This window comes from Juglans microcarpa x Juglans regia, chromosome 5D, assembly GCF_004785595.1.
Source record: "Juglans microcarpa x Juglans regia isolate MS1-56 chromosome 5D, Jm3101_v1.0, whole genome shotgun sequence".
Classification (NCBI taxonomy): Eukaryota; Viridiplantae; Streptophyta; class Magnoliopsida; order Fagales; family Juglandaceae; genus Juglans; species Juglans microcarpa x Juglans regia.
Genome location: NC_054602.1, coordinates 4,918,879 through 4,942,153, shown reverse-complemented (window position 1 = coordinate 4,942,153; position 23,275 = coordinate 4,918,879). Strand labels below are relative to the sequence as shown.

Sequence of the window (23,275 nt, the reverse complement as noted above, 5' to 3'; positions counted from 1 at the left end):
TGACGCTCTGTCCAGTGCTTGTGTGGGCCCGTGGGGAACGGTAGCCTAAAATATAATTGGGCCTAGCCATCACAGGCCTTTAAATTGTTGGGGCATGAAAATTTCTAAAATTACAGTTTTTAAGTAATGTTTTGAATATCGTAACTAGCGTCGTATCGATTAAAATATTGAAATGAAATATTTTGATATTAATATCGTTTTAAAATAATATTTCGGGATAATATTTCAAGATAGTCGATTTATAAATAAATTATATATATAAATATATATATAAATTATATTTTAAAATAATAATCTATATATAAATAAATTATATATAAATATATATATAAATTATAAATAATTTAGTTTAAATTGAGAGTTAAAAAATAAGCTTATAGTTTGAAAAAAAAATACATGTTGAAATATTGGTCAGTATCGATCGAAATATAGGTTGGTATAGATCGAAATTGAGTTCGATATGACCAGTACTGGTCGATATTTTAATCGATACAAAACAGATATAATACTTACAAAACGAAAAATTTCGACCAAACCGATCGATACGATATGAAATTTAAACATTAGTTTTAAGCATCCAAAAGGGCCGAAGGATAAAGCATGCGAGGAACAGCCAGGGAACTCATATTCAGGGAGGGAAGCAGCGTCAGAGAAAGAAATGGAGGACGGAGCAACACTGTACCAACAACTGCAAAAGCTCTCGAGCCTAGTGAAGCCGGAGGAAGCTGTGGACCAGATACTGTCCACCCTTTGGAAGACGAGAAGAACCGGTCTCCGTCCTCCCGAGAAGTCCCACATTCAGTCCCTCCTCGATCTTCCTTCTCCTCCGAATTGGACCCCGTATGTCAATAGATTATTCCCTTCTCTCTCTCTCTCTCTCTCTCTCTGTGGTTTATTTCGTTATTTCCTTGATGGATAATATGAATAAGCATAATAGGTATTGGCATGCCTTCGTTCGCTCATCAGAAAATGCGTACACGAAAACTTCAGCGGGGATCATCTTCTGAAGCTTTTCCCACCCGATCTTCCGCTTGACCTACAAAGCATCCTTGTTTTGTCGTTCCAGAAGTATCAGGGTCTGTGGAAGGACGATTGCTCCAGAGAACAGGTTACCTGCTTTCTTTTTACAAATTAAACCACGCACTTGTTCTTGTTTGAACTTACTGCAATCGTTGTTTCTCATTTCCAGCGTACGTTTCCTAGGACTGGTGTTTCCTATCAGGTGAGTACAAGTGTGCCCCCGTCTTTCACTTCTTTGCTATCATCTTCCGAGATTTCGACTCCGCCATGGCCTCGTCAAGATGATCCCGGTGCCGGACTCCATCGCGGAGGCAACGATTTTGGGGCTTTCACACCCATTGTTTCTGCTTCGGGGCTCCAACGTGATGCTGTTCTTCCCAGTGACTTGGTATGTTTTTTGTTTTAGGTTTATTAGATTCTTCTTTTTCCCTTTTATGTTTCTCATTTGACATCACATAGGAATCAAGTTTACAAACTATGATTGTTATGAAGTGCTAATAGATTTTAATTTGACATTACATCCCGGCTCTAACTGGTTTTTAATTTATAGGAAAGTCTACCCTGCCTCAAGTCAATGAATTGGACTATTGAGAATCGCAACTCTGCACCAACTAATAGAGTGGCTGTCGTTAGCCTGAAGGTATATAGATCCAGAGCAGCATTGTGTCTTTAATCTAGAAGCCAAGTAAGATTAATGGGTGACCCTGTTAACTTTCTGATTGTCATTTGTCAGTATTGTTTGCACCTTCATGATTTCATTTCCAGTGGCACAAGTGTATTTTCTACTGTGGAAATGCATCAAAATAACAGAAAGACATGCCAACTTTCACTGGAGCTTTTGGCACTATTGAAGGATCTAAACTTGTCCAAACCACCATCTTTAAAAGTTAGTGAATTAGTCCTGTTCACGTTAAAAGCACCTTCATATGTGCATGTGTGACTATGTTTGTGTGTGGAGAGAGTATAGGGTTATACTTACAATGAGTAGGTGAGTAGTTGGAGGGAGAAGTCATGTTAAAGAAATGAAGAAAATTTCTTTTCCAAATCTAATATGATATGATATAGACTTACTGAAGGTTTTCCCTTAATATTATGATCAATTTTGAGACGGCATCTACCTACAATTGTCCTGAGATTTTGTGATTTAGATATGAAACTAGTAAAATGGTCTTAATTAAGTTAGAGTTGTTATGGATTGGTGTTATTTGTGCAAGAAGAATGGGGAATCAGTGGACATTTATTACTGCATTGTGAGGTGACAAGAGTGTTGTGGGATCAGATCTTTAGAAGAATTTGTGTGGCTTGGGTTATGTCTTTGAGGGTGGTGGATAATCAGTGCTTTGAAGATAGCAAGCACACAATGGAGGAACTTTGGAACTTTTTTGTGCACACCTTATTACTCTGGTTTTCAGCCATGTGTTTAACAGAACTAGTGTTCTTGATTTTCTGTTTTTAATTTCTGGTTCCTAGAATCTATTTAGGTGTTCTTTTGTATACTTTCTGTGTACATGGGCTTTGCTTACTTCATTCATATCAATAAAATTTTCATTTTACATTAAAAAAAAAAAAAAAGTCAAGTATTGATTCGGTCAATTCCTTTGCAAACATATCAATTTTGAAGAGTGAGATTGGCAATTTATGATCTTGAATAAAAGAGAGTTTGAAGTTCAGATGACTGCATTATTTGGGATTGGGGTAAGGGGTTTACTAGGGAAGTTTGTGATGACATTCTGATGGCTTTTCAGATAAATGCAACAAAGTTCTACCTCTTATCACTACCTATATCCTTAGATGGAAGGTTTCATTTAAAATCACTTTCTCAATTGACATTCCTGCATGAAAGCTCTCTGAATGCATTTTTAAATCTGTTATATTCCACCATATTGAGGAAAGGTGGGGAAGAATAGCGTCTTTGAGCTCCTACCAAGAGAGGGTTATATAATGTTCATTCTTTCTTGTTATCTTTTTCCTTGGAAAAGCATATGGCAAGCTAAGTCCTTTCAAGAGCAATGTTTTTGCTTGGACAACCTCTTTAGTGAAGATTTCCACACCAGATAATCAAAGTAAAAGAAATATCATTGCGATGTGTTGCATGTATAGTTGACGATAGAGAGTCTGTTGATCATCTTCGATTCCATTGTGAGATTGCTAGTGCTTTGTGGAATGATTTCTTCAGTTAGATGGGTTTGACTTGGATAATGTCCAGATGAGAAGTGTGTCTTTTTGGTGATTGTAGAGGGTTGGGTAGCAGATCGTGTGAAAGATGGTCCCTACTTGTTCATATGATGTGTTTGGAGGGAAATGCATGGTTAAGTTTTAAGGACCAAGAATGAACATTGGAGGGGCTCAAAACTTTCATTCTCAACTTTCTTCTTTATTTCCACTACTTGATAGTTGTTTCTCTTTTATACATCCGGTGTATCTGGGTTGTGCCTTTTGCATTTTTTAATGAAATGTATTACTCATCAAAACAATCTTGCCAACTGGCTTTCTTATTGAAGGACATGTGCATTATTATTTTTGAATATTTGAACTGCAAATATTCTCATGTAATTGTTAAGTTGGATGTGAGAAAGGACCTTTACTGTGAAATGATTCCCTTCTGTATGCGGTTCTTTGTCTCTCATCCATCTCGGTTTATAGAGTGTCATTTTCTTATCTTCTTATTTGCAGCTGCAAGACTACAGCAAGTCTCATTCAGATGAAATTGAGGTGAAGTTTCAGCTTAGTAGAGACACACTTGAAGCCATGCTGAAATCAATGACCTACATTAGTGAACAGCTATCAAGCATGGTAAGCAGTTTCTTTATTTTGATTATGATGCTAGATAGGGCAATTAAACTGCTTGTTTTCTGCAGCCTCTATAAAAGAACCGTAGAAATTATAAACTACTTCAGGGACCGAAAATAATTTTTAGCCCATAAAATTCAATTATCAGTGCCTGCCTTTCATATCTTGTCCAGTAGAGGAAAGATTGAAGAGATCCTTTTGAAAACATGAAAAATAAAATAATGATGCAAAGTATACCCGGGGTCTGAATCTCTTAGTATACTAGTAGGAAAACCTAAACAAGTGATTAATTAAGACGCATGCATTGAGGTCTTCCCACATGTTCTGTTTCTTTTGAATCCTAAAGTTGAAAGCGGTATATCTGAGCTTGTCTAGTGGACAAATCTCTTTGGCAGGTTGGGACTCCATCAGAGCCAGCACAAAAGAAGCAAAGGCAGTAATTTCGTTTGGTCTATACTTTGATATTTGTTTATGTCAAAAAATGATTTAATCCTGTCCATATCTTACCCCTCCACCCCAGCATCTTTTCTTTGCTATTGCTTTCTTTTGGGGGCTAACCATGTGTGGAGTTAACATTCTATATATCAAATGCGACTATTGATTTTTTCTTATGTGAGTTGTTTGAAGTTTGTGCAATTGCATAGTTGATAATTGTAGATTTGGTGCTAAATTAGAGTTAATTTGTGGTGAATTTGGTTGCCTGCCAATAGGATTCCCATAATAACACTAGTGGATGATCATTTTTAGTTTTTTTCATTCCTGAGATGTTTATGTTATGGTTCTTTCTATTTTTGTACCTCGGCGTGGGAAATTATTAGATGGGTTAATGGAGGAAAGCTCGAGGATTTGGTCAAATTTATTTTTAAATAAAACTGTAGTGTAACAGTATTATTACGAAATAAACATGGGAATACCATGAACTCGATAGTAGAGCTTTTGGGACCGTTGCATAATTGCCTTCAAGATCATCTTAAATTAATGGAATGTGTTGGATCAAGGATATGGAAAGAAGGGGCAGATAAAAATAAAAGATTAAAAAAATAAAAAATTAACTGCGAAATATAAATCTAACATAAAAAATAATTTATGTATATATGCAGAGCTTAAAAGAAATTCTCCCAATAAACTTCATATTGTTATTCACTCTCAAGCTTCAATGATTCAAACCAAAACTCATTCTTGAAGAAAGCAATGCATATAAATAAAAAAACAGAAAGGCAACTAGCATTGATCAGACCATGAATGACACGCTCTGTTTTTTTCTCACTTTCTTAAGTCCTGATTTTCAGTCAGAATCACTTGGGCTTGAGCCAGAGCTGGCACTGGATCTTGCACTATGAGATTTTGCCTCCTTATTTTTTGTATCCAAAGTACCTGATATGCTCAAACTGTCATCGGATCCATGTTCTGGTTTATCAGCAGCGATTGTGCTAGTTCCTTGAACACCAGATCCTACATCTGTTGATTCAATCTCCTTGGCAGAACCCATTTCATATGGTTCTACTGATGCCGATTTCTCTTTCAAATCCAATGCTTCTGGCAGCTCATGAAGATTAGCCTCGGAGACTTGCTTGAGAGCAGTATGATTATCTTCCAGAGATTTTGCATCAACTACTTTCAAGTTTGAATTTGGTTTCTACATGATCCTTGGATTCTTCCACAACTAGCCAATCATTAACCATACTAGGGAGGATGACTTCCTCAACATCTGCGCCTTCACGAAGTTGCTTAAAAGCCAAGTCGATATCTTCAAGTGATCTTGCTTCAAGAATCGGGAGGTCCATCTCAGTCTTTAAACAGTTTGAATCTTTGAAAAACAACTCAAAGTAAGTATCCCCAAGGTTAATGTCATGTGGAGCACCAACAAATTCTTTGACACGAAAGTCCCCAACTGTATCCAATTCCAACAACTCTTCATCAATCTCTTTTATTTCATCACCCTCTTCGTTGATAGTTTGCAGGGCATCAAGAGGACTGTAAGTTTCTGCTGAATAGTTTAAATCTTTTGAGACCTTTGCTTGATCTTCATTTACATTTCGCCCAAGGATATCAGCTTTCAAATTCACTCCACCAGAAGGTGATTTGTATTCAGGACTCTCGGCTGGGAAATCAATTTGGGTAGAATCCAAAGCTGGGGAAGACAAATTTGGCAGAATTTTGCACTCAGGATCAGTGACTTCTGGCACATCTCCATTTTCGGTGATTCTCACAACCTCTGCAGATTCTGTTTGGACGCTATTTGATTCCTGTTAAATGTCAAAGCACCACTATTAGTTTCTTACTTATGCTCTAAGTGATGTGTATGCCATAAAGATCAATCAAACAAACCGACATGGCTATCTAACTGAAATAAAGAGGACAAAAATATCAAGGTGTCATGTCTCACACATGTATTGTTTAAACAAGCATGCAAATACCACAAAGCGAGATATGCAGACAGATCGGGGGAAAATCAGCAAATAAGAAAATAACTTGGAGTTCTTCTTATGTTAGTTTCTCTGGTACAAGTATCCCTTTCTGCAGACCCATCACCTAGGTAGCATACATACAAAAAGGCACCAAGGTCAAGATTAAAAAGGATGGCCATTTTAGTTCTGTTGGGCTGGGTGTCTATGGCGAAAGCAAGAAGGTTACTGAATATAATCATTCCAAACAGGGAATTGCAAAATAGCGTATGCCACTTGATACTACTGAAAAAAAAAGAGATGTCAAGTCATTATTGAAGAGAATTACAAATTTTAGTTAGTAAGATCAACATTTCAAAAAGTACAGCAAGAATATAAGCAAATATTAAGGTAGCAGCATAACTACAACCAGACGACTTACTTTGCTCTCACTGTACAACTCAGATCCCTTATCGGAAATAGGAACAGATGTTTCAACTGATACAGGCAGTGAACTCATTTTGGATATCTCTGCTTGCGAATTGTACATTTCAGAAGAAATAGAAGGAAAATGGAGGATCTTTTCACCTGCTGGGGGACTTGAATCATAAACAGGTTCGTGTTGGTTGTCATCCACCTCCCCACTCTGAACGTGGAAATCTGGCTCCTCGATGGAAGGTAGCATTGAACTACCCGATTCTTCAATATCATTGCCCCTTGGCTCCAAACTCGTCGATCCCTCATTTTCAGCATTCCCATCTATTTCCGGCAACGATGAAAAACTTGAAGTACTGTTGTAGTCCTCTTCAACTGATTCTGTACCTAAATGAATTTCACTAGTACTAAGTTCCAAAGGAATAGCTACCCCACCTGTTTCAGACAAGCCAGAATCCATTTGAGCATGATTTCCCGCTAGCCCCAATATGATCTTGACCTCATCATGGCCAACATCTGGTTGTGATGTTAAGTGAATTTCTATGTTACTATGTTCCAGAGGAATAGCCACCCCTCTGGTTTCAGACAAGCCAGAATCCATTTTAGCATTGTTTCCCACTTGCCCCAATGTTATCTCAGCCTCATCATGGCCAACATCCCTCCTCTCAACTGGTTCCATCTCCACAGAATCAATATCTTCAGACAATTGGCTTCCACGTTCAACACGATCAAAAGCATGGCCTATGCTGGAGATGAGTTCTGTTTCTCGAGAAAAATCTTGTTCATTGACGCTCTTGTCGTCTTGGTCAGCAGCAGAACTCACAGATTCAGTGTCAGGAACAGAACTTAACTTCGATTCACTAACTTCACTAGACTGTCTCTCGAACGAGGAATAGCTTGTCCCCTCTGACCTAAATCTTTCGGGCACAAAAAAGGGTCTGAGATTGGTAGCACGCCTCTCTTGCTTGGGACCCCCAAGGCCGGATGGTCCCGAACTGAAACTTTCATGCCTACGGAATAATGCATCCTTCTGCTGAAATGTCGTGAACTCTTGCTGAAAACTGTCTCCTTTGAGATCAGGTTTTTCTTCATTTGGGTCGTAAGGAAGATCAAAAGGGTTTCGCCTTGGCAACAAAATAGACGGTGCCGAACCAGGTGGATCATAGGGATCGTAAGGGAGATCAAAAGGATTGTGTATTGCCGTTGAAATGGATAGTACATTAAAGGGAAGATCAGCGTCGTCTAAGTCTATTAAATTCCTCTCATTCATCAATCTCGTGTTTTTCCGTGCTCTCCTCCTTGCAATGAGATTCTCCAGGCGTTGATTCCTCTCAAGCTCGGAAGTCCCCAGATCCATGAGGTTCTTTTGGTCATCCTCTGTCCACTTGATTGCTGATTTACTTTCATCCTCTTTACCTCCATGTGCTTCTTCCTCCTCATCATCTTCGTTTTCGTCAACACCATCTTCTTCTACTTCTCCATGAATTTCGGATTCTTCATCCGACTCAACACTGACATCGCTGCTTTCATGAGAGTGCTCCAAAGCAACATCCGACTCGTCATGGGACATATGAGCCAGCTGCGGAGCTTCCACATCTAAAAGTGGGTGGAGTTCATCAAGCATGGGAATGATGTCAGCCATTGAAGCAGCTGGCGAGTAACTCTCCGCCAGATCAGATCCCAAACCCGAAGACCCATCATCACCATCCTCATCATCATTAGCAGATAAATCCAATTGATCTCCCTTTCGAGCATCAACTAACTCTCCCGGGTGCTTAATACTATTACCTTCCACTTCAAGAATCTCATTTCCCTCTTTGTGAACCACAAAACATTGATTCTCAATTGCCTCCCCATCATTTGCCACTCCTTCCACTCCTTCAATCCCCAAGTTCTCCTCATAAATTCCCCTATATCTTTCCAACTCCAAACCGTGAAAGTACCCCTCAACTTCCCCAGTTGCTCGCTTCTGCAACTGAATTACCTGGGAACTATCATCAATCAGGGACATGTAATCAACCAGACCATTGTCTATCTCAGTCTTCCCAACTTTATCTTCCACCGAACTAGAACCATCAATAGACTCATGTAACTGTATTTCCCGTGAACTGTGATCAATCAGTGGCACGTAATCAACCAGACCATCATCTGTCTCAATCTTCCCGACCTCATCTTCCGAACTAGCACCCTCAATAGCCTCCTCTACTATATCCCTTCCCTTTCCTGTGTATCTTTCTACAATAAAGTTCTCATCTCTCTCGTCATCGACAACAACAGTGGTATCCCCCGAAACCCGGGCCTTAAGTGATGAGACATCTTGGGCGTGGCTAACCTTATCATCATGTTTTTCAATCTCGAGCATTAGGTTGGGTTGCCCAAAACTCAAAAGGGTCCCCAGGAGTAGAGCAGTGCAGAACAAAACAGGGGATGCAGAGACCAAAAGGGAGAATACAAAAGGAAAAGATCTGTACACAAATAACAAAAAACAGAGCATACCCATAAGGAATGGATGACTGCAAACTGATCTATAACATGTTCTGATTGGTAGGATCAAGATTTTCGTCATTTGAATTGCAATTTCCAATTTTGATCCCATTTGTCTCTCAATCTCCGACGATCTTTCCAATTCCAATCCGTTTCTATTAACTGTACCAAAAACAAAATCCATGGAACCCATTAGATCCATGAAAACGATGTCCCAAAAGTAAACACAATAAAATTGAAAAAGAAGAAGAATAAAATTGGAAAACAATCTAAACAAACGAAATTCAAAGAAATCAAACAAAAATTATAATTAAATACCTGATAACTAGAAAGTCAGAGAAAGAGAGGCGTTACTTAAAATCTTAGAATCTCCCCGGTGGAGAAAACGAATACAAGGCAAAATGAGAAGAAATGTAAAGAGGAAAGACTGAACACAGCTCGGATTAAAGAAAGCAGAGAAAAATAAAGACAACGAGAATCCCTCTGCTTTTGATCTTTCTCCTTCACCCTTTTCTCTCTTTTATCTATTTAACATTATGAAAAGCCTTTATAGTTTATAAGAAGAAGAAGAAGAATCGGTGTGGTGAGCCATATGCTAATGTCATGAACTTTGATCGTTTTTTACAGAGAGACAAAATGGGGCGGCACGAAAAGAAGAGAGATTGAAAAAGACATTCTTTTTTTATCTACGTAGTCACCATTGGATTTCAATCAAACTTAACACGATGTTGGTCGGTTGGTTGGCTGGTTTGTTTGATTGCTTATCCTTAATCTCAGCGCATAACATTTAAGGTTGTTGGAATGATTCAAAGAGTGAGAATGAGAATGAGATTGAAATAGCAAGGTGGAACGTACTGCATGGAATCGCCATCGCCATGGATTGGTTTAGATAAAGAAATAGTGAGATGGGGGTTGTGGGGACCATCTTGACTTTCCTCGGCATCGGTCATCAGTATAATATCACAAGTTGGCGGTTGGAACCTATAAGGTAACGTTGTTCCCAATCCCAATCCCCTCCCTCTGCCTTTGTGGCCGGCCAATAGCGGATTGGAGTTACTATAATCTTTAATTATTAAAAATAAAAATAAAAATAAAAATAAAAATTCCCTAATTATTATCATATTTTAAGTTGGAAGTAATTTATCGATTATGCTGAGCATTACAGTTTTAAAGATGATCAAATATTATCACACAATCTTGTAGTTTTTAAGAGAAAAGTGGTTTTTATTTAAATTTTTATTAGAGTAATGATATGTATAAATCTCAAATAATAAATCAATAAGTTATTTGTATAAAAAAAGAAAGTAAATCTAAGTATAAAAAAATTATTTTTTACATTAAAATATATATATATTTTTATAAATACCTAAGACATTACTTTCGTTAAATCCATTTAGAAGTTTTGTTTGATAACTTTTTCTTAGTTTTTCTTAATAATATGTTTAGAAGTTTTGTTTCATTTTTTCTATTTTAAAACCATATATTCTCTTCTAGAGAATTAAAAAAAAAAAAGAAACCGAATCTAATAAATTAAAAACTCAAACTCATTTTCTTCCACAAAAAGTCCTTCTCCAGCCTGTACTTTACTCTGTATTATACAATAATGAAAAATATATCTTTGTAGGAAATATCCCATTTTCTTTTTTTTGATAAGTAAAAAAAAAAAAAGGAAATATCCCATTTCTTTATTTTAAGCAAGCTGCGCAATGTATATGTAGCTATGTATGCAATGATTAAACGTAAAAACAACGTGATTATCACTAAAGTATTTTTCTTATATATAGTTATGTGTATATGGATGATTATATTCATAGGATATTATCGATTAAATTTTAATTTTTTTAAATAATAAAAGATTATATAAAGATAATAAAAATATGATATTTTATAAAATGAGATAAAAATGAATGAGAGAAAAAACGTGATAGTAACATTTCTCTTCTTTACCATATTCGAAATCGAGCACTAGTACTAGACTCAATAAAGTTAAATTTTAGCTAAGAAATAGTTAGGGTGCACAACTAATGCACTGTAATAGACTCAATAAATGAACATTATTTATAGTCAAAGATTAATTCACTGCTTAAATTCTAAATATTATTTTGTGACTAAAAAATTCCTTCTCGCTAACTCTACTCCCAAGCTGCTACCTGTTGGTTCTCTCTCACACACACAAACGACACATACAGAGACGTGTATTAATGAGTTATTGATTATGCAATTGGTTGAATTTCGTGTATTGACTTTTTTTTTTTCATTTTTTTTTTAAGGAAAAAGTAGTTATTGATTATGAACATTTTTTAATAATAAATAAATATTTAAAATTCAAATAAATAAAAATTTTAAAATTAATATTTTAATAAAATAATAATAAATTTGTTGAGTCTATTATTTAATATTATAAAAAATGACTAACTAAATTTGTAAAATTAAAATTTCTAATCAAATTTTTACCAAAGTTTATTGATGCAACTGCTGGTTCTCTAACCAAACAAATGCCAAGACAATGAAGACATTCCAAACCAGGGGAGAACCAAATACATTATGCTTAGCCATACGGCCTACCCACCTTCTGGTCAAAGACACGAGGAGGTATGGATAATAGTTGTACGTGACGCGTCTGTATTTCCCTTTCTCTCGCTCGTGGTACTCAGTCGTCAATCCCACGCACATATGGGGCCGCGCTGCAAATCCCTTGCGGCTTGATTTCCTAAAGCACAAATCTGTGGTTTTATCTCCCATTGAGATAAGCCTCCTGGTTCTGCAAGAGGTACTAAAAACTGTCTGATGTAGCATTTGTCTTCTTTGCTTTTGAAATAACTCAGAGATTTATGAATCGACAAGAATATCAATGCATATGTATGTGTATGTGTATGTGTAAGTCAGAATATGGTTGATTTTCTGGGGACTGTGATATTGGAGTGAACATGTTTTGATAGTTTTGTTTAGATCTTTAAGGGGTCTTTTGGCTATCTTGTTTGAAAGAATTTTTTAGCCCTCACGAAGGAGCTGAAAAGAAAAGATGAAGCAGAGAGAAGTTTGGGCAGGGACAGGTGGGGAAGGAAATAACGTTTTGGGGCATCATAAATACTTGATTTTTTTTATTTTTTTGGGGGGTGAGGGGGTGGAAACTGCGGATTCTGGTGCTTAGTTTCGGATTAAACACCATCCTATTCTTTTTCCTTTTCGGTTCTTGCTGATATTTTTATTTATCAAGGTCTTGCGGTTTCACCAGGAAGATCATGCTCCAGGTAAAGTCTTTTTTTTTTTTAATGTTTAAAACGATTAAGAGAGAGAGAGAGAGAGAAGAAGAATATCAATTTATAAGCGTCATGTAATGGGAAGCATGGTTGATATTATTGCGGTGATAGACGTGGTAATATTGCTGGTGAAGGAGTTTGAGCGGGGAGAACTGTTTTACTCTGTTATGAGATGTGGGTATGGAAGTGCTTTTGTACAAATTTAAAAGTATCTTTGGTTATAAGAGAGGAGCCTCGTAATTTGAAGTTGCCACCCTTTGCACGTTGAAGGCATATATTAGGCAGATATCTTCGTTATTGACTGAGGGTGCTTTGTGCATCTGGAAAATTTAAAGAACTGTTACCTACAGTTGTTCAATTTTGCAGATATGTTAAATTAGAATTGAGGAGTGACAATAAACAAGTTAAGAGACCCGAACCGAATCTCTGTGGTATTTAACATTATATAATACAATTGTCGATAATAATTGAAGGTCTAAAAAGATGAAGCAGAGAGAAGTTAAATTTTTTAGTCCATTAGTCACTCTATTGAAGAATTTTTTATAGCATGTTAATTCTTAAGAAAGCCCCCAGGATGTTGTTTGCATCATTGAACATCGTGTGCTTGTCTTGGGTCTTAAAGCTTAACTGCTTCTACTCATTATTTCTAAGTCCGTATCTTCAGAGATATATCCTGCATGACTTTACTGGAGCCTATATGAGTCAATAAGTTTCTCGAAAAGGTTGGGATTGGAAGCCTATACGAGATACCCAGCATGAGTAGGATTGGAAAAGCCTTATTGGGGAAGCCTCTATGCAGATCAATTCTCATATAAAATGCTGGGATCTCATATTGCTGGACACAACTGGGATCTCATATTGCTGGACTGTGTCAAGGTTATGGAGTATGAAACTGAATGCACAAAAAGATCTCAAGTACAGTTGAACCTGAAGGAAGTATCATAGGTCTTAAGTACAGTCTAAAGTTTGACTGGAGGGATGCTGCCTATTGGAAACAAAAGAAGTTATTTTTGGTGCCTATGGAGGAGTTGGATCTCCAAGATTGAAATGGGGACATTTTCACTAAGTTGGCTTTTCTAGATGGGGAAGGAAGCATTTACACTGAGAAGGTGTCAAGGATACTTGTGGTGGTAAATAAAACCAGCCCAAGAGAAGAGACATCTTAGAACCATTTGGAACATGGAGTGTTTCCCATGTCGAGCCTTTGGATATTGAGTCTGTAATTGATCCTAGTGAGGACTCTAGAGCCAGATGGATTAGGTCGAAAATGGAGCGGAGATCTGAGAATAATTTTAGCAAAACTTGAGTGGGAAGAGAGAGAGAGAGATTTCTGAAGACTCTAAAGCAACCTCGCCCATGTGTTAAAGCAATAGCACACCCTATGTTTATCTGAAGATCTCTATTGGCGATGCACTTAAGACAAGTGTGGAACCTAGGATTTATAATCTCCACAATTATTTAGCAAGTTTTGTACAGTTTTTAGATGCCCAGCATGTTCTTTTTTTCGTTTTCTCTTCGAATCCATATCCTGTACAAACCAGGCCTATTATTTGATCTGTCAATTGGGTTTAATACATGGGCAGGAATTTTTTTTAATGTGCTGTGGTCATTTTTCATTATACATACTAAGTTTGGATACCAAAATCATCTCAATCCAACTCATCTCATCATTAAAATTTTCACAAATTCCCTCATAAAATACAATAAACAATTCAACATTTTCAAATCCCAAAACAATAATCATATTAAAAAATAAAAAAATACTTTTGACTTATCAAAAATATATATATTCTAACAATATTTTATTCAACTTTCATCTAAAACCATCTCATCTCATCTCACTATCCAAACCCCACTTTAATTGTTTTGGGTTAGATCTATTTGGTCAAGAAATATTGTATGCCAATATATCTGTAATCACTAATGCTCAATTTTGTAACTTGACATATATGAATCTTTTACTTATGCTCAATATGCATATCTGTAGAATCGTTTCAGCCTCCTGTAGACTTGCCAAAATCTGAAATGATGTCTTCTAAGAAGTTGCAAGGAAGTTTAACTGAGAAAACATTATCTTCTGAAGAGCAACAGGCCAAGGTATTATTTGAGTATGGTTTTCAATGTATTGTTTATGTATTTACTTGACTACAGTACCAATGAATGGGAATCTAATTGGTAAGCTGTGAGTACTTGATATCATAAATTTTCTTTTGCCTGTACTTTTTGCATTTTCCATATGCTGGGTATGAGAAAAGTGGGGATAAAAGCTTTATCTTTACCATTTCCTTTTTATTTTTTATTTTTTGTAAATCTTTTACTTGTTTTGGTGATTTTGAACTGTAAAATTGTCTGTTAGAGCTGCTTACAAATTTAAGGAATAATATTAAATAATATTAACTGGCCAGTATGTCTTTTTACTGAGAAAATTTAGGATGAAAAATGGAAGTCCATGGTTCTTCTCACTTGCCAATTTTGTGAATCAGATCAATGCTAGGAGAAACTGAAGTTTGTTATTAGTTTTATTGGTATTATGCTTCATTTTGTGTGATAGAAATTATATGCGTGTTTCTTATGCTTAAATTTAATTTCAAACTTTGCGTCATGGACATTAATCATGTCATAGAGTCTCTTTCACCATGGAGGTGAGTAGGAAACACAGTTGCTACTCAGAATGATCTTTCAAGTGGTGAGTAAGAGATAATCTATGGGGGATCTCTTACTAGGTGAAATCTTAAACATTTTGATAAGGTGAAATCAGAAACATTGGTTCTGTTTTTTCTCCAGATCAATGAAACAAGAAAATTGATTGGTCCAATTGCTGATAAGCTTCCAGTCCTGTGTTCCAATGCATCAATATTGAGGTTTCTTAGAGCTCAGAACTGGAATACAAAGAAGGCAGGCAAGATGCTGAAGCAAACCTTGAAGTGGAGGCTGGAGTACAAGCCAGAGAAGATCCGATGGGTATGCATATGTGCGCTATATTAAATAATGATATGTAAGAGTAGATTTCCATTTTCTCCTCTTTATGTAAACATCTCAATTATCAAATGCATCATGTTTAAAAATAGGGCGCTGCTACAGCAACCGCTGTAGCTTCCCGTTTTCGGTTCCCGCTTGACGTGGACTGTCACGTTGCTTTGTGTTTTTTTTTTTTTTTTTTTTTAATGCCTCGTTTACTTCTTCCCACCTGGATGAAAAAAATACCCCCAAACCCCTCCCCGACAGATCTCGTCCACACAAGAGACCCGTTTCTTTCCTTCTCTCCTCTGTTATTTTTGGATTTTGCATGGTCTGTTTGGATGTGTAGAAAGTGGAGAAAAAAAAAAAAAAACTTTGAACCGAAGCAATCATGAATAGATCCAGCAAAGTGCACTCCTTTTTCATTATAATTAGACAAACGTCCCAGCACCTGCATCGCTCACTCTCAACTCCTTTCCCTCGACACCTGCATTGGCAAATTCACCCACGACGGCAGCTTCCACCTCACCGTTCAATCTTTGAGTATCCTTGCTCCAAATGCCAAGCACAAAGTTTGGCTCAAACCCTACCTCCGAGATGTCGTTCCTGTACGGGAACCACGTTTTGAAAGGTGGGTTGGGGAGGATTACCGTGAATATTGCGCCCGGTGAAGGCGTCATGGTGTTCTCCATGTCGGATGTGCCTTTGGGTTTCGGGATTGCTGCCAAGAGTACCCAAGATTGTAGAAAGCAGGACCCAAATGGGATTGTGGTGCTGCACCAGGCAAATATTGAGGAGTATTTGAGTATGGAGGATGAGCTTTGAGTTTTTGGGGGAGGACTTGCAGCTGATTTGGGGTTTTTGGGAGGTTTTGGCGAATGGGTCGGTGGTATGTTGTGATATCTAAGGGTTCATGTAAGTGGATCTTAACTGAACAAGTTATGTGGAGTTTTGATTATCAAAAGAAAAAAAAAAAAAAGGACAAACCCAGCACTACACGAAATGCAGGGAGAGGGGAGAGGATTTTCGGGAGGGAGAGATGGTTTGAAGAAGGTAGGGTGCAGGGAGAGGGGAGGGAGAAGAAGGTAGTGTGTTTTCTGGAGGGAGAAGCAACCGCTTTTGGGATGCAGGCATGATATGTTTTAATCAATTAAGTCATGACGCCAGGATGCCACATCAAGCGGGACACTCAAGCGGGAAGGAAGAGTGGTGGGGCAAGCATTTTCCTTAAAAATATTGGCACACATCATGTATTCAATGGGAAAATAGCACTTGTTGGGACTAACTAGATAAGACCCTTTCTTAGGGTGATGATACCCTTACATCTCCTCCGCTACTGCTCTACTACCCACCCACGTGGCTTTCATTTTTTTTCCTCCTGCCTTTTGGTCTCTCAGATTAAAAACGCTGTCAGAAAGGTTAGTACCTGTTCTTATGCCCAAAAGCCATGCTTGCTCAGAAGCTCAAAACTCTCTCCCCTCCACCTGAAAGCCACTGTGAATACATTTGATATTGCTCTTGATTTTGTCTGCAATTCAGGTTGTTTTGGTTATATGTGTCCACTGAAGCTGTTTTACTTCCAGTACCAATTGCTGTAATAGGTTATGATGTAGAAACTCTAAACCATTTCACCTTGACTTGAAACTATCTGCAGCTATGGTTTGTATCTTACGCTTGTTGAGTTTTGTCAATTCAATTGAGAACCTTGGCAAAAAGCAAAGGCTGAAAACTCTATAGTTTTTTTTGCTGTGATCTATCTTTCTTTTGTTCTTTTAAAGAGTATCAAAATCATGGTCTCCGGAGACAGTTGTAAAAACATGTTATGTTGGTTTAAGGGTAATGGCTACCCATTGGTTTTTTGGAACAAAGCTCTGTTTCAAGCAAAGTTTTGAATACCATTCCGGTGACTGTTTCGGTCGAGGCACTGGAACAAAATATTTTGATACCAGTAATGTTTCGGTATACCATTTCGGAATAGTCTATATATTGATAAATTAATTATATATTCCAAAATAACAACAATATAAGTCTTAGAAATGTATATACATGAGAAACTCAATAATACTTATCAATACAAGTCTTAACAACACTTATTTGTAAAACTTAATAAAACCTAACACACAATTTCTGTTTTGGTCTCCACATCCAAAAAAAGCCACCAGCAACAGAGAAGAAATATTTTTCATTTGGTGTAAAGAGTTTATGGAGTTACCGATAAGGGACTTTGCAAGTTAGCAACACATGGAATCGAGAGTTGGGAGTCTTGGGACAGAGCTTCGAGCTGTGAATCTGGGATGCCGTTGATTTTTGGTCACCGGAGTGTAGCTGGCGCTGGTGCCTGGATTGGAGAGATACAGACGGAGAGAAAAGTAAGGGTTTCAAACTTTCAGATTTGATTTCAAAGGAATGGCTGAATGGGGGAGAAGACTTGAGATTCTGAGAAGAGACCAAGAGGGTAAATTAAGTTTCTGTCCCTCCATTTTTAATGTATTCTCTAAAATACGATTTACCGCAAATAGTCAAATTCGGTCCGAAATTACCATTTCGGCCAGAATATCGAAATCCGGCCGGAATGGGCCGAAACTGGCCAGAATGGCCGGAATTTGAGGCAGCATGAAACAGTACCCTATCCTGTACCGGTTACTGTTCTGGCACGGAACATTCCAGCCATTCCAGCCGGTACTAAACGAATTTTAAAACTTTGGTTTCAAGTCCTTTTAATAACAACGAAATTTCCTGTTCAATATTATTTTATGTTATATACCCTCAAACCAGAAAAAGGGGAAGAAAAAATTGGCTGCAGAATAAATTTTTTAGCAGAGAGAAAGAGAGGGACTCTGATTTTGTTCTAAAAGAGACATGCCAGGGAGAGGAAGCTTTCATCGTCAACTCCATTGCTTTCAAAAGAGAACCAAATCAGACTATAAAGCTTCCCAAGAGCAAAAGAAGCTGCTGCTTTTGGAATTAAAGCAGCCAAAGGAATCTCACAGTCGCCCGTATGGACTGGTGCGATGCAAGGGAGGCTTTTGAGAGTGTGTGTGTGTGAGAGAGAAAGAGAGAGAGCGTATGGGAGAGAGGCGAAGGAGACGGTTTGGTGGATATCTCACCCGAGATGGTGCCGTCGAACGGTGACCATATCGAGAGGCGCAACCCGAAGGAGAGGAGGCCACACCGTGAGGCTGCTATCCACATGAAGGAGAGGGGGCTTCTGAAATGGAGAAATGTGTTTGAATTTCAATTGCTCTGCTAAAAGCAGAAGAAAAGAAAAAAGGAAAAAAGAAAGCCAGGTGGGGGCTGGGTAGTAGAGGAAAGGTAAGGGTATCATTTTCCTTTTTTTTGTAAGTAATTATCAGTCTGGATTCCCACTCTTTTCTAGCTCAATATTTAAAATAAGCCTACAGAGTAAGACCCTTACTGCCTAGCAGAACCTATACCAAAACTAAGATGAAATAGATTTACCAGCCACGGCTAAAATATACCCTTATGAATAAACCTGCAGTTTCTGCCGTAGCTGCCTAAAGCTGGTAGGGTTGCTTCTTGCTATTGACACTTTTCTGAGTTGTGTGATAAACATATGCTCAAAAATGTGGAAGTAAATATCATAGTATACAGTGTATATGATCCATTGAGACTTGCCTTTTTTCTTTTTCCTCTTATACTCGGGCAAAAAATGTATATGGGCTGCAGTGTCGCTGATCATATTTGCTCTCCAGCTGATTGGCATTCCCACTTCCGGGTGGGACACTCTGCAAGGTTTTACTCCTTACCTTGCAGCTCTGCTACTTCAAATGTTTATGAGTTAGTACCGTATCAAGGGAAAGATGATATGTTCTGGAAAATCGTTGGGAGAAGTGATGTTTATTTTTGTAGATTTTGGCATAAAACCTAAATATGTAACGGTGAATTTGATTTTCATCCATTTTGGAGTTTGATTTACCTAATATATAGTAAGTGATGCTACTTATGTTGTAGGCTTATTCTCTCAAGCATGCTCTCAAATTAAAACGACGATATAAGATGCATTGTCCATTTTCTGCTTATTGAAAGTGGTATTTTTCATGCTTTTAGGAGGACATTTCTCATGAAGCTGAGACAGGAAAAGTATATATGGCAAATTACTTTGACAAGTTTGGACGAATTGTTCTTATCATGAGACCTGGTTATCAGGTAGTTCAAGTAGAATGATAAGAATCACTCAGACAACATGAATTATTGTATTTTGTTTTTTCTTTCTTTTTTTAGTTGGTACGGTTGAAGTATATGTGATTGTACCTTTTCTCTTATGATATCAGAATACAAATTCAACAAGTGGGCAGATCAGGTACTTGGTATACTGTATGGAACATGCCATTAAAAATTTGAATTTAGATCAGGAGCAGATGGTGTGGCTAATTGATTTTCAAGGATGGAACACATCAAGCATATCGATGAAGGTGACTCGGGAAACGGCTCATATCCTGCAGCATCATTACCCAGAGAGGCTGGGACTCGCAATTCTCTATAATCCACCAAAAGTATTTGAGTCCTTTTGGACGGTATGTCATCATGATACCCTTGCCCTATTTTGTTATCATCTTATGTTAATTTTTATTGTGGTATCCTCTAAGCTGTAAATTTTGGCTATATATATATGCATGCATGTTGAGAATTGAACATGTGGCATCTGTCTTATTACCCTATTACCTTATCAAAAGACAAATTTCTTACATCAACATATTTACAGTAGGGATGAGTTGCCAATGGTTTTTAGATCAAACAGCACTCCTCCGTGTTGTACTGATGAATTCGAGTCATAGGCCCAATCCTGGTGAACCCAGGCTTTAAAGAAAGCTCTTTCCTGTAAAATAAACTGAAGCGATGGGTTAGTTTTCATTGTATATACGTGTACACTAAATTTCAATATTCAATTACAATTATTGGAACCCGTTTGTGTCAATGTGTTATAGCATAGAGATTCTTGGAACTTCAGATATTCTGCAGTTATAGACTCCTTCAGAATTACAGAAAAGTGTGTGCGACAGGAACCTTTTATTTATGGTACCTGAAAAAATGATGAAAACTTTTTAGTATAATAGGCAAAGAGAGAATTTGTATAAAAGGACTCTAAAATGAGACATCTTTGGATTTCAATATCACCAACTAACCTATGTTTCATGCATTTCGGATTTAAATAATTGAACAATTTTTTTTTTCCCTTTGAAATAGATGGTAAAACCATTTATTGAGCCCAAAACCTTCAAGAAAGTGAAGTTTGTCTACCCCAAACACCCAGAAAGCCAGAAGGTAATGGAAGAGCTCTTTGATATGGACAAGTTGGAATCCGGATTTGGTGGGAGAAGTTCAGCTGGTTTTGTCTACCAAGATTATGCTCAAAGAATGATGGAAGATGATAGGAAAATTTCTGATTTAATCGACTCTGGTGGTTTATCTCCATCATTATCATCTGCAATGTCTGAATGCCAGCAATCAGACTCATTGGTTACTGATCATTGTTCAGAGGCCTCGGATGAATCATCCGGTGATGAAGCAGCTTCTTCAAACTTGGAGGTTGTTAACGAGAAAATACAAGTCCATCCATCCACCAAGCTCCAATGATGTTGCAAATGGTGAGGCCTTGAAGCAGCAACCTAGTAATGAAAATTGAGTAGCTAAATGTTGATATACCATATATATATATATATAATATATATATATATATATATATACTTAAAATATAGATATAGTACTTTGTGCATCTATTACATAGATATGAACGCAAACATCAAAGTACGTTTTCTTTACCTTGTACAGATATAAACTTTTGAGATTAATGATTTCATTCAGTCCATTTTTTGACTGTATCATTACTTGTCTATTTTATATTAGTTTGGCATGCAGAACTATTGATCAACATTGAGATCGTTCTAGACCGGTACAAATGATTTTGAGTTATTGCTCAAAAACTTTGCGGTTAGGATTGCTGCTCCTCTTTACCCGTGTGTCGATAATGCAGAAAGAAGAATGATTTTTCCAAATTCCGTTGGAAAAATCATTTTGCATCTTCGAATTTTCATCCTTTTAAAAAAAAAAAAAAAATTATCATTAATGATCAAATTATTAGCTTTACACCTTAAATTATGAAATTATGTCAGATTTTAAAATCTATGACGCAAATTATCAAACTTTGATGTTTAGAATGCTTAAAAAAGTAACCCATGTACTCGATTGTGTTAGGAACCCAGCTAGGGAAGGGAAGGGGATATGGCGGAACCTAGCTTATGAAGTGAATATGCTAAGTGTGTGTCGAAGTGATATAAGGGGTTGAAGTTTAATCTGGAAATGGTGTCGTAGGCGCTTTAAAGAAGACAATGTCATTTGGGTTGAAGTAAATAAGACGTTGCGTTTTATGTGGCTTGAAGCTGTTGGTTTTGGGAGTCAAGATGTGTGTTTTGCTAGGCTTTACAATTTAAGTTGTCTGTCATTTTCGTAGGATTTTATCTTGTCATTTTATACTTTGTATGTTTCTGTTTTGGAGTGGTTATGTGGGGATGTTGAGCGAATTGTAGAAAGGGGAAGGAAGAGAGTGAGATGATTATTCTGGACTTATCTTGTAAGAACTATGTTACATGGGAGGAAGGATTTGCGAACAAAATCCAACATATCAATACAATCTTTCCTTTCTATTCTTTGAATCCATTTCTTATCTCACAAATTGATTGTTATTTTCTTCGGTTCATCACTATCATAATTTAGATTCAGTGGTATCAGAGCCAGGTTCAATGAAGGACGACACACTTTTCAACCGGCAATAAGAAGTTTTACAGCAGTAGGTTGACTCTCAGGAGAAGAGTCTTTAGGAGCTCAGGGATTGCTTGAATCAGCTGATGGAGATGGCACGAACCTTAATGGCAAATCAGAACAAATTTCATAATCGTAATGTCTTATAAAAAAATCAGCGTGTGAGCAATCATCCTTGCTCCCACAGTTAGCTGCTGACAAGGAAAACAAATTGTACAACTGGAAATTGAAAAGGTGAAGGAACACACTACTAATTATAAAATGCCTGTGAAACCTGCACCTTTGGGGAATGGCTTAGCAACTGTTGCTAGCAAAGATGAGATTGAAGAGGTAAGAGAAGAAGAGCCAAAGCAAACGAAGGAGGTAGAGGAGTTGGCTAGAAAAATGGAGCAATTGAGAAGGGAAGAGGAGTCAGCCAAGGACATTGTTGGCGTGAAGGAGTTGATTGACTAGAAGGCTTGGCCCTATGTGCAGATGGATCTTCGTTTGAAGGACATTAGCAATCGGGACCATGCAGCAAAAATTATGAGCACCCCAGAAGCAGAGAAGTACTATACTGAGGCAGCACTACCCATGGATGAAAAGTGTACCACTGCATTTGGGTTGATGAAGCATGTCGCATGGATAAGTTTGCAGGGAAATTTAAGGGTAAGAATTTTTTGCTCCTCAGTTGCTTGATGCTTTGCCCCTTATAGTTGTTTTTAAGCCATTTGATAGAGGAAGAGAACGTAACCCTGTGGGATTGAGATGTAATGCCTGAGACACCATTGAGCTTCTGAAAGAATCCTATAAAATTTCTATAGCAAATAATATAGTATATCATGTCATTGAGAGGGAGAGTAATTATGTGGTTTGTGTGGTGGAGAAGAAGGTGCGGGAAAAGAACTTGGTGTGTGGAGTGGGGAGTGGGTTTGATGTGAGAATTCGGATGGGTCTGAAAAAATTATTGAAGGCTGGCTGTGCACTTCCCATGGTTGAGTTTGCTGAGAATTTTAAGGGTAAGAAACTGTTGGCTACTTATCTGCTTGATTTGTTGCCATTTAGAGTGGTTTTTGAACCCTTTGATAGAGGAAGAGAGCATACCCTTGTTTTTCCACTTTTCAATGCCAGATGCTATGTTGTAGTTTTCCCTCGGTGTATGTCTCTAAAATTGGTTGTAGGATATGA

General features: G+C 37.4%; 3 protein-coding genes across 8 annotated transcripts; 2 read left to right on the top strand and 1 right to left on the bottom strand.

Moving 5' to 3' along the window:
- Window positions 1–9: 9 nt before the first annotated feature.
- LOC121265294 lies at window positions 10–4,421 on the top strand. Of its 2 annotated transcripts, none has more exons than XR_005940647.1 (7): window positions 10–116; window positions 568–840; window positions 938–1,108; window positions 1,190–1,408; window positions 1,571–1,705; window positions 3,694–3,813; window positions 4,206–4,275. XR_005940647.1 is itself a non-coding variant. In XM_041168862.1 (7 exons), the coding sequence occupies exons 2-7, from the start codon at window positions 601–603 to the stop codon at window positions 4,248–4,250; spliced, it is 885 nt and encodes a 294-aa protein (XP_041024796.1). In that variant the 5' UTR covers window positions 10–116; window positions 568–600; the 3' UTR covers window positions 4,251–4,421. The 2 variants fall into 2 exon arrangements, 1 of the variants encoding a protein (XP_041024796.1); XM_041168862.1 differs by having other exon boundaries at window positions 1,571–1,660; window positions 4,206–4,421.
- Window positions 4,422–4,892: 471 nt separating this feature from the next.
- LOC121265290 lies at window positions 4,893–9,941 on the bottom strand. The gene is made up of 3 exons (XM_041168857.1): window positions 9,432–9,941; window positions 6,637–9,275; window positions 4,893–6,056 (listed from the first exon to the last, which is right to left on the bottom strand). Exons 2-3 carry the CDS (start codon window positions 9,223–9,225, stop codon window positions 5,418–5,420), a joined length of 3,228 nt encoding a protein of 1,075 aa, XP_041024791.1. The 5' UTR covers window positions 9,226–9,275; window positions 9,432–9,941; the 3' UTR covers window positions 4,893–5,417.
- Window positions 9,942–11,625: 1,684 nt separating this feature from the next.
- Window positions 11,626–22,002, top strand: LOC121264640 (phosphatidylinositol transfer protein 3-like). Of its 5 annotated transcripts, none has more exons than XM_041167914.1 (7): window positions 11,626–11,883; window positions 14,361–14,470; window positions 15,158–15,334; window positions 19,400–19,498; window positions 19,624–19,866; window positions 20,537–21,006; window positions 21,042–21,158. In XM_041167914.1, exons 2-6 carry the CDS (start codon window positions 14,399–14,401, stop codon window positions 20,924–20,926), a joined length of 981 nt encoding a protein of 326 aa, XP_041023848.1. In that variant the 5' UTR covers window positions 11,626–11,883; window positions 14,361–14,398; the 3' UTR covers window positions 20,927–21,006; window positions 21,042–21,158. The 5 variants fall into 5 exon arrangements, with proteins under 5 accessions (XP_041023848.1, XP_041023847.1, XP_041023846.1 ...); XM_041167913.1 differs by having other exon boundaries at window positions 11,627–11,883; window positions 14,372–14,470; XM_041167912.1 differs by lacking the exon at window positions 11,626–11,883 and adding an exon at window positions 12,331–12,364.
- Window positions 22,003–23,275: the final 1,273 nt, after the last annotated feature.

What these genes read in the sequence shown, in the direction of transcription:
- LOC121265290 (XM_041168857.1), bottom strand. Translation starts at nt 9,225, where the DNA reads ATGGGATCAAAATTGGAAATTGCAATTCAAATGACGAAAATCTTGATC. An exon ending in AGTTGTACAGTGAGAGCAAA is followed by an intron (nt 6,057 to 6,636) that starts GTAAGTCGTCTG and finishes GACATTTAACAG; the next exon opens with GAATCAAATAGCGTCCAAAC.
- LOC121265294 (XM_041168862.1), top strand. Translation starts at nt 601, where the DNA reads ATGCGAGGAACAGCCAGGGAACTCATATTCAGGGAGGGAAGCAGCGTC. An exon ending in ACGATTGCTCCAGAGAACAG is followed by an intron (nt 1,109 to 1,189) that starts GTTACCTGCTTT and finishes TCTCATTTCCAG; the next exon opens with CGTACGTTTCCTAGGACTGG. An exon ending in TGGCTGTCGTTAGCCTGAAG is followed by an intron (nt 1,661 to 3,693) that starts GTATATAGATCC and finishes TCTTATTTGCAG; the next exon opens with CTGCAAGACTACAGCAAGTC.
- LOC121264640 (XM_041167911.1), top strand. An exon ending in CTGAAGAGCAACAGGCCAAG is followed by an intron (nt 14,471 to 15,157) that starts GTATTATTTGAG and finishes TTTTTTCTCCAG; the next exon opens with ATCAATGAAACAAGAAAATT. An exon ending in AGCCAGAGAAGATCCGATGG is followed by an intron (nt 15,335 to 19,399) that starts GTATGCATATGT and finishes TCATGCTTTTAG; the next exon opens with GAGGACATTTCTCATGAAGC.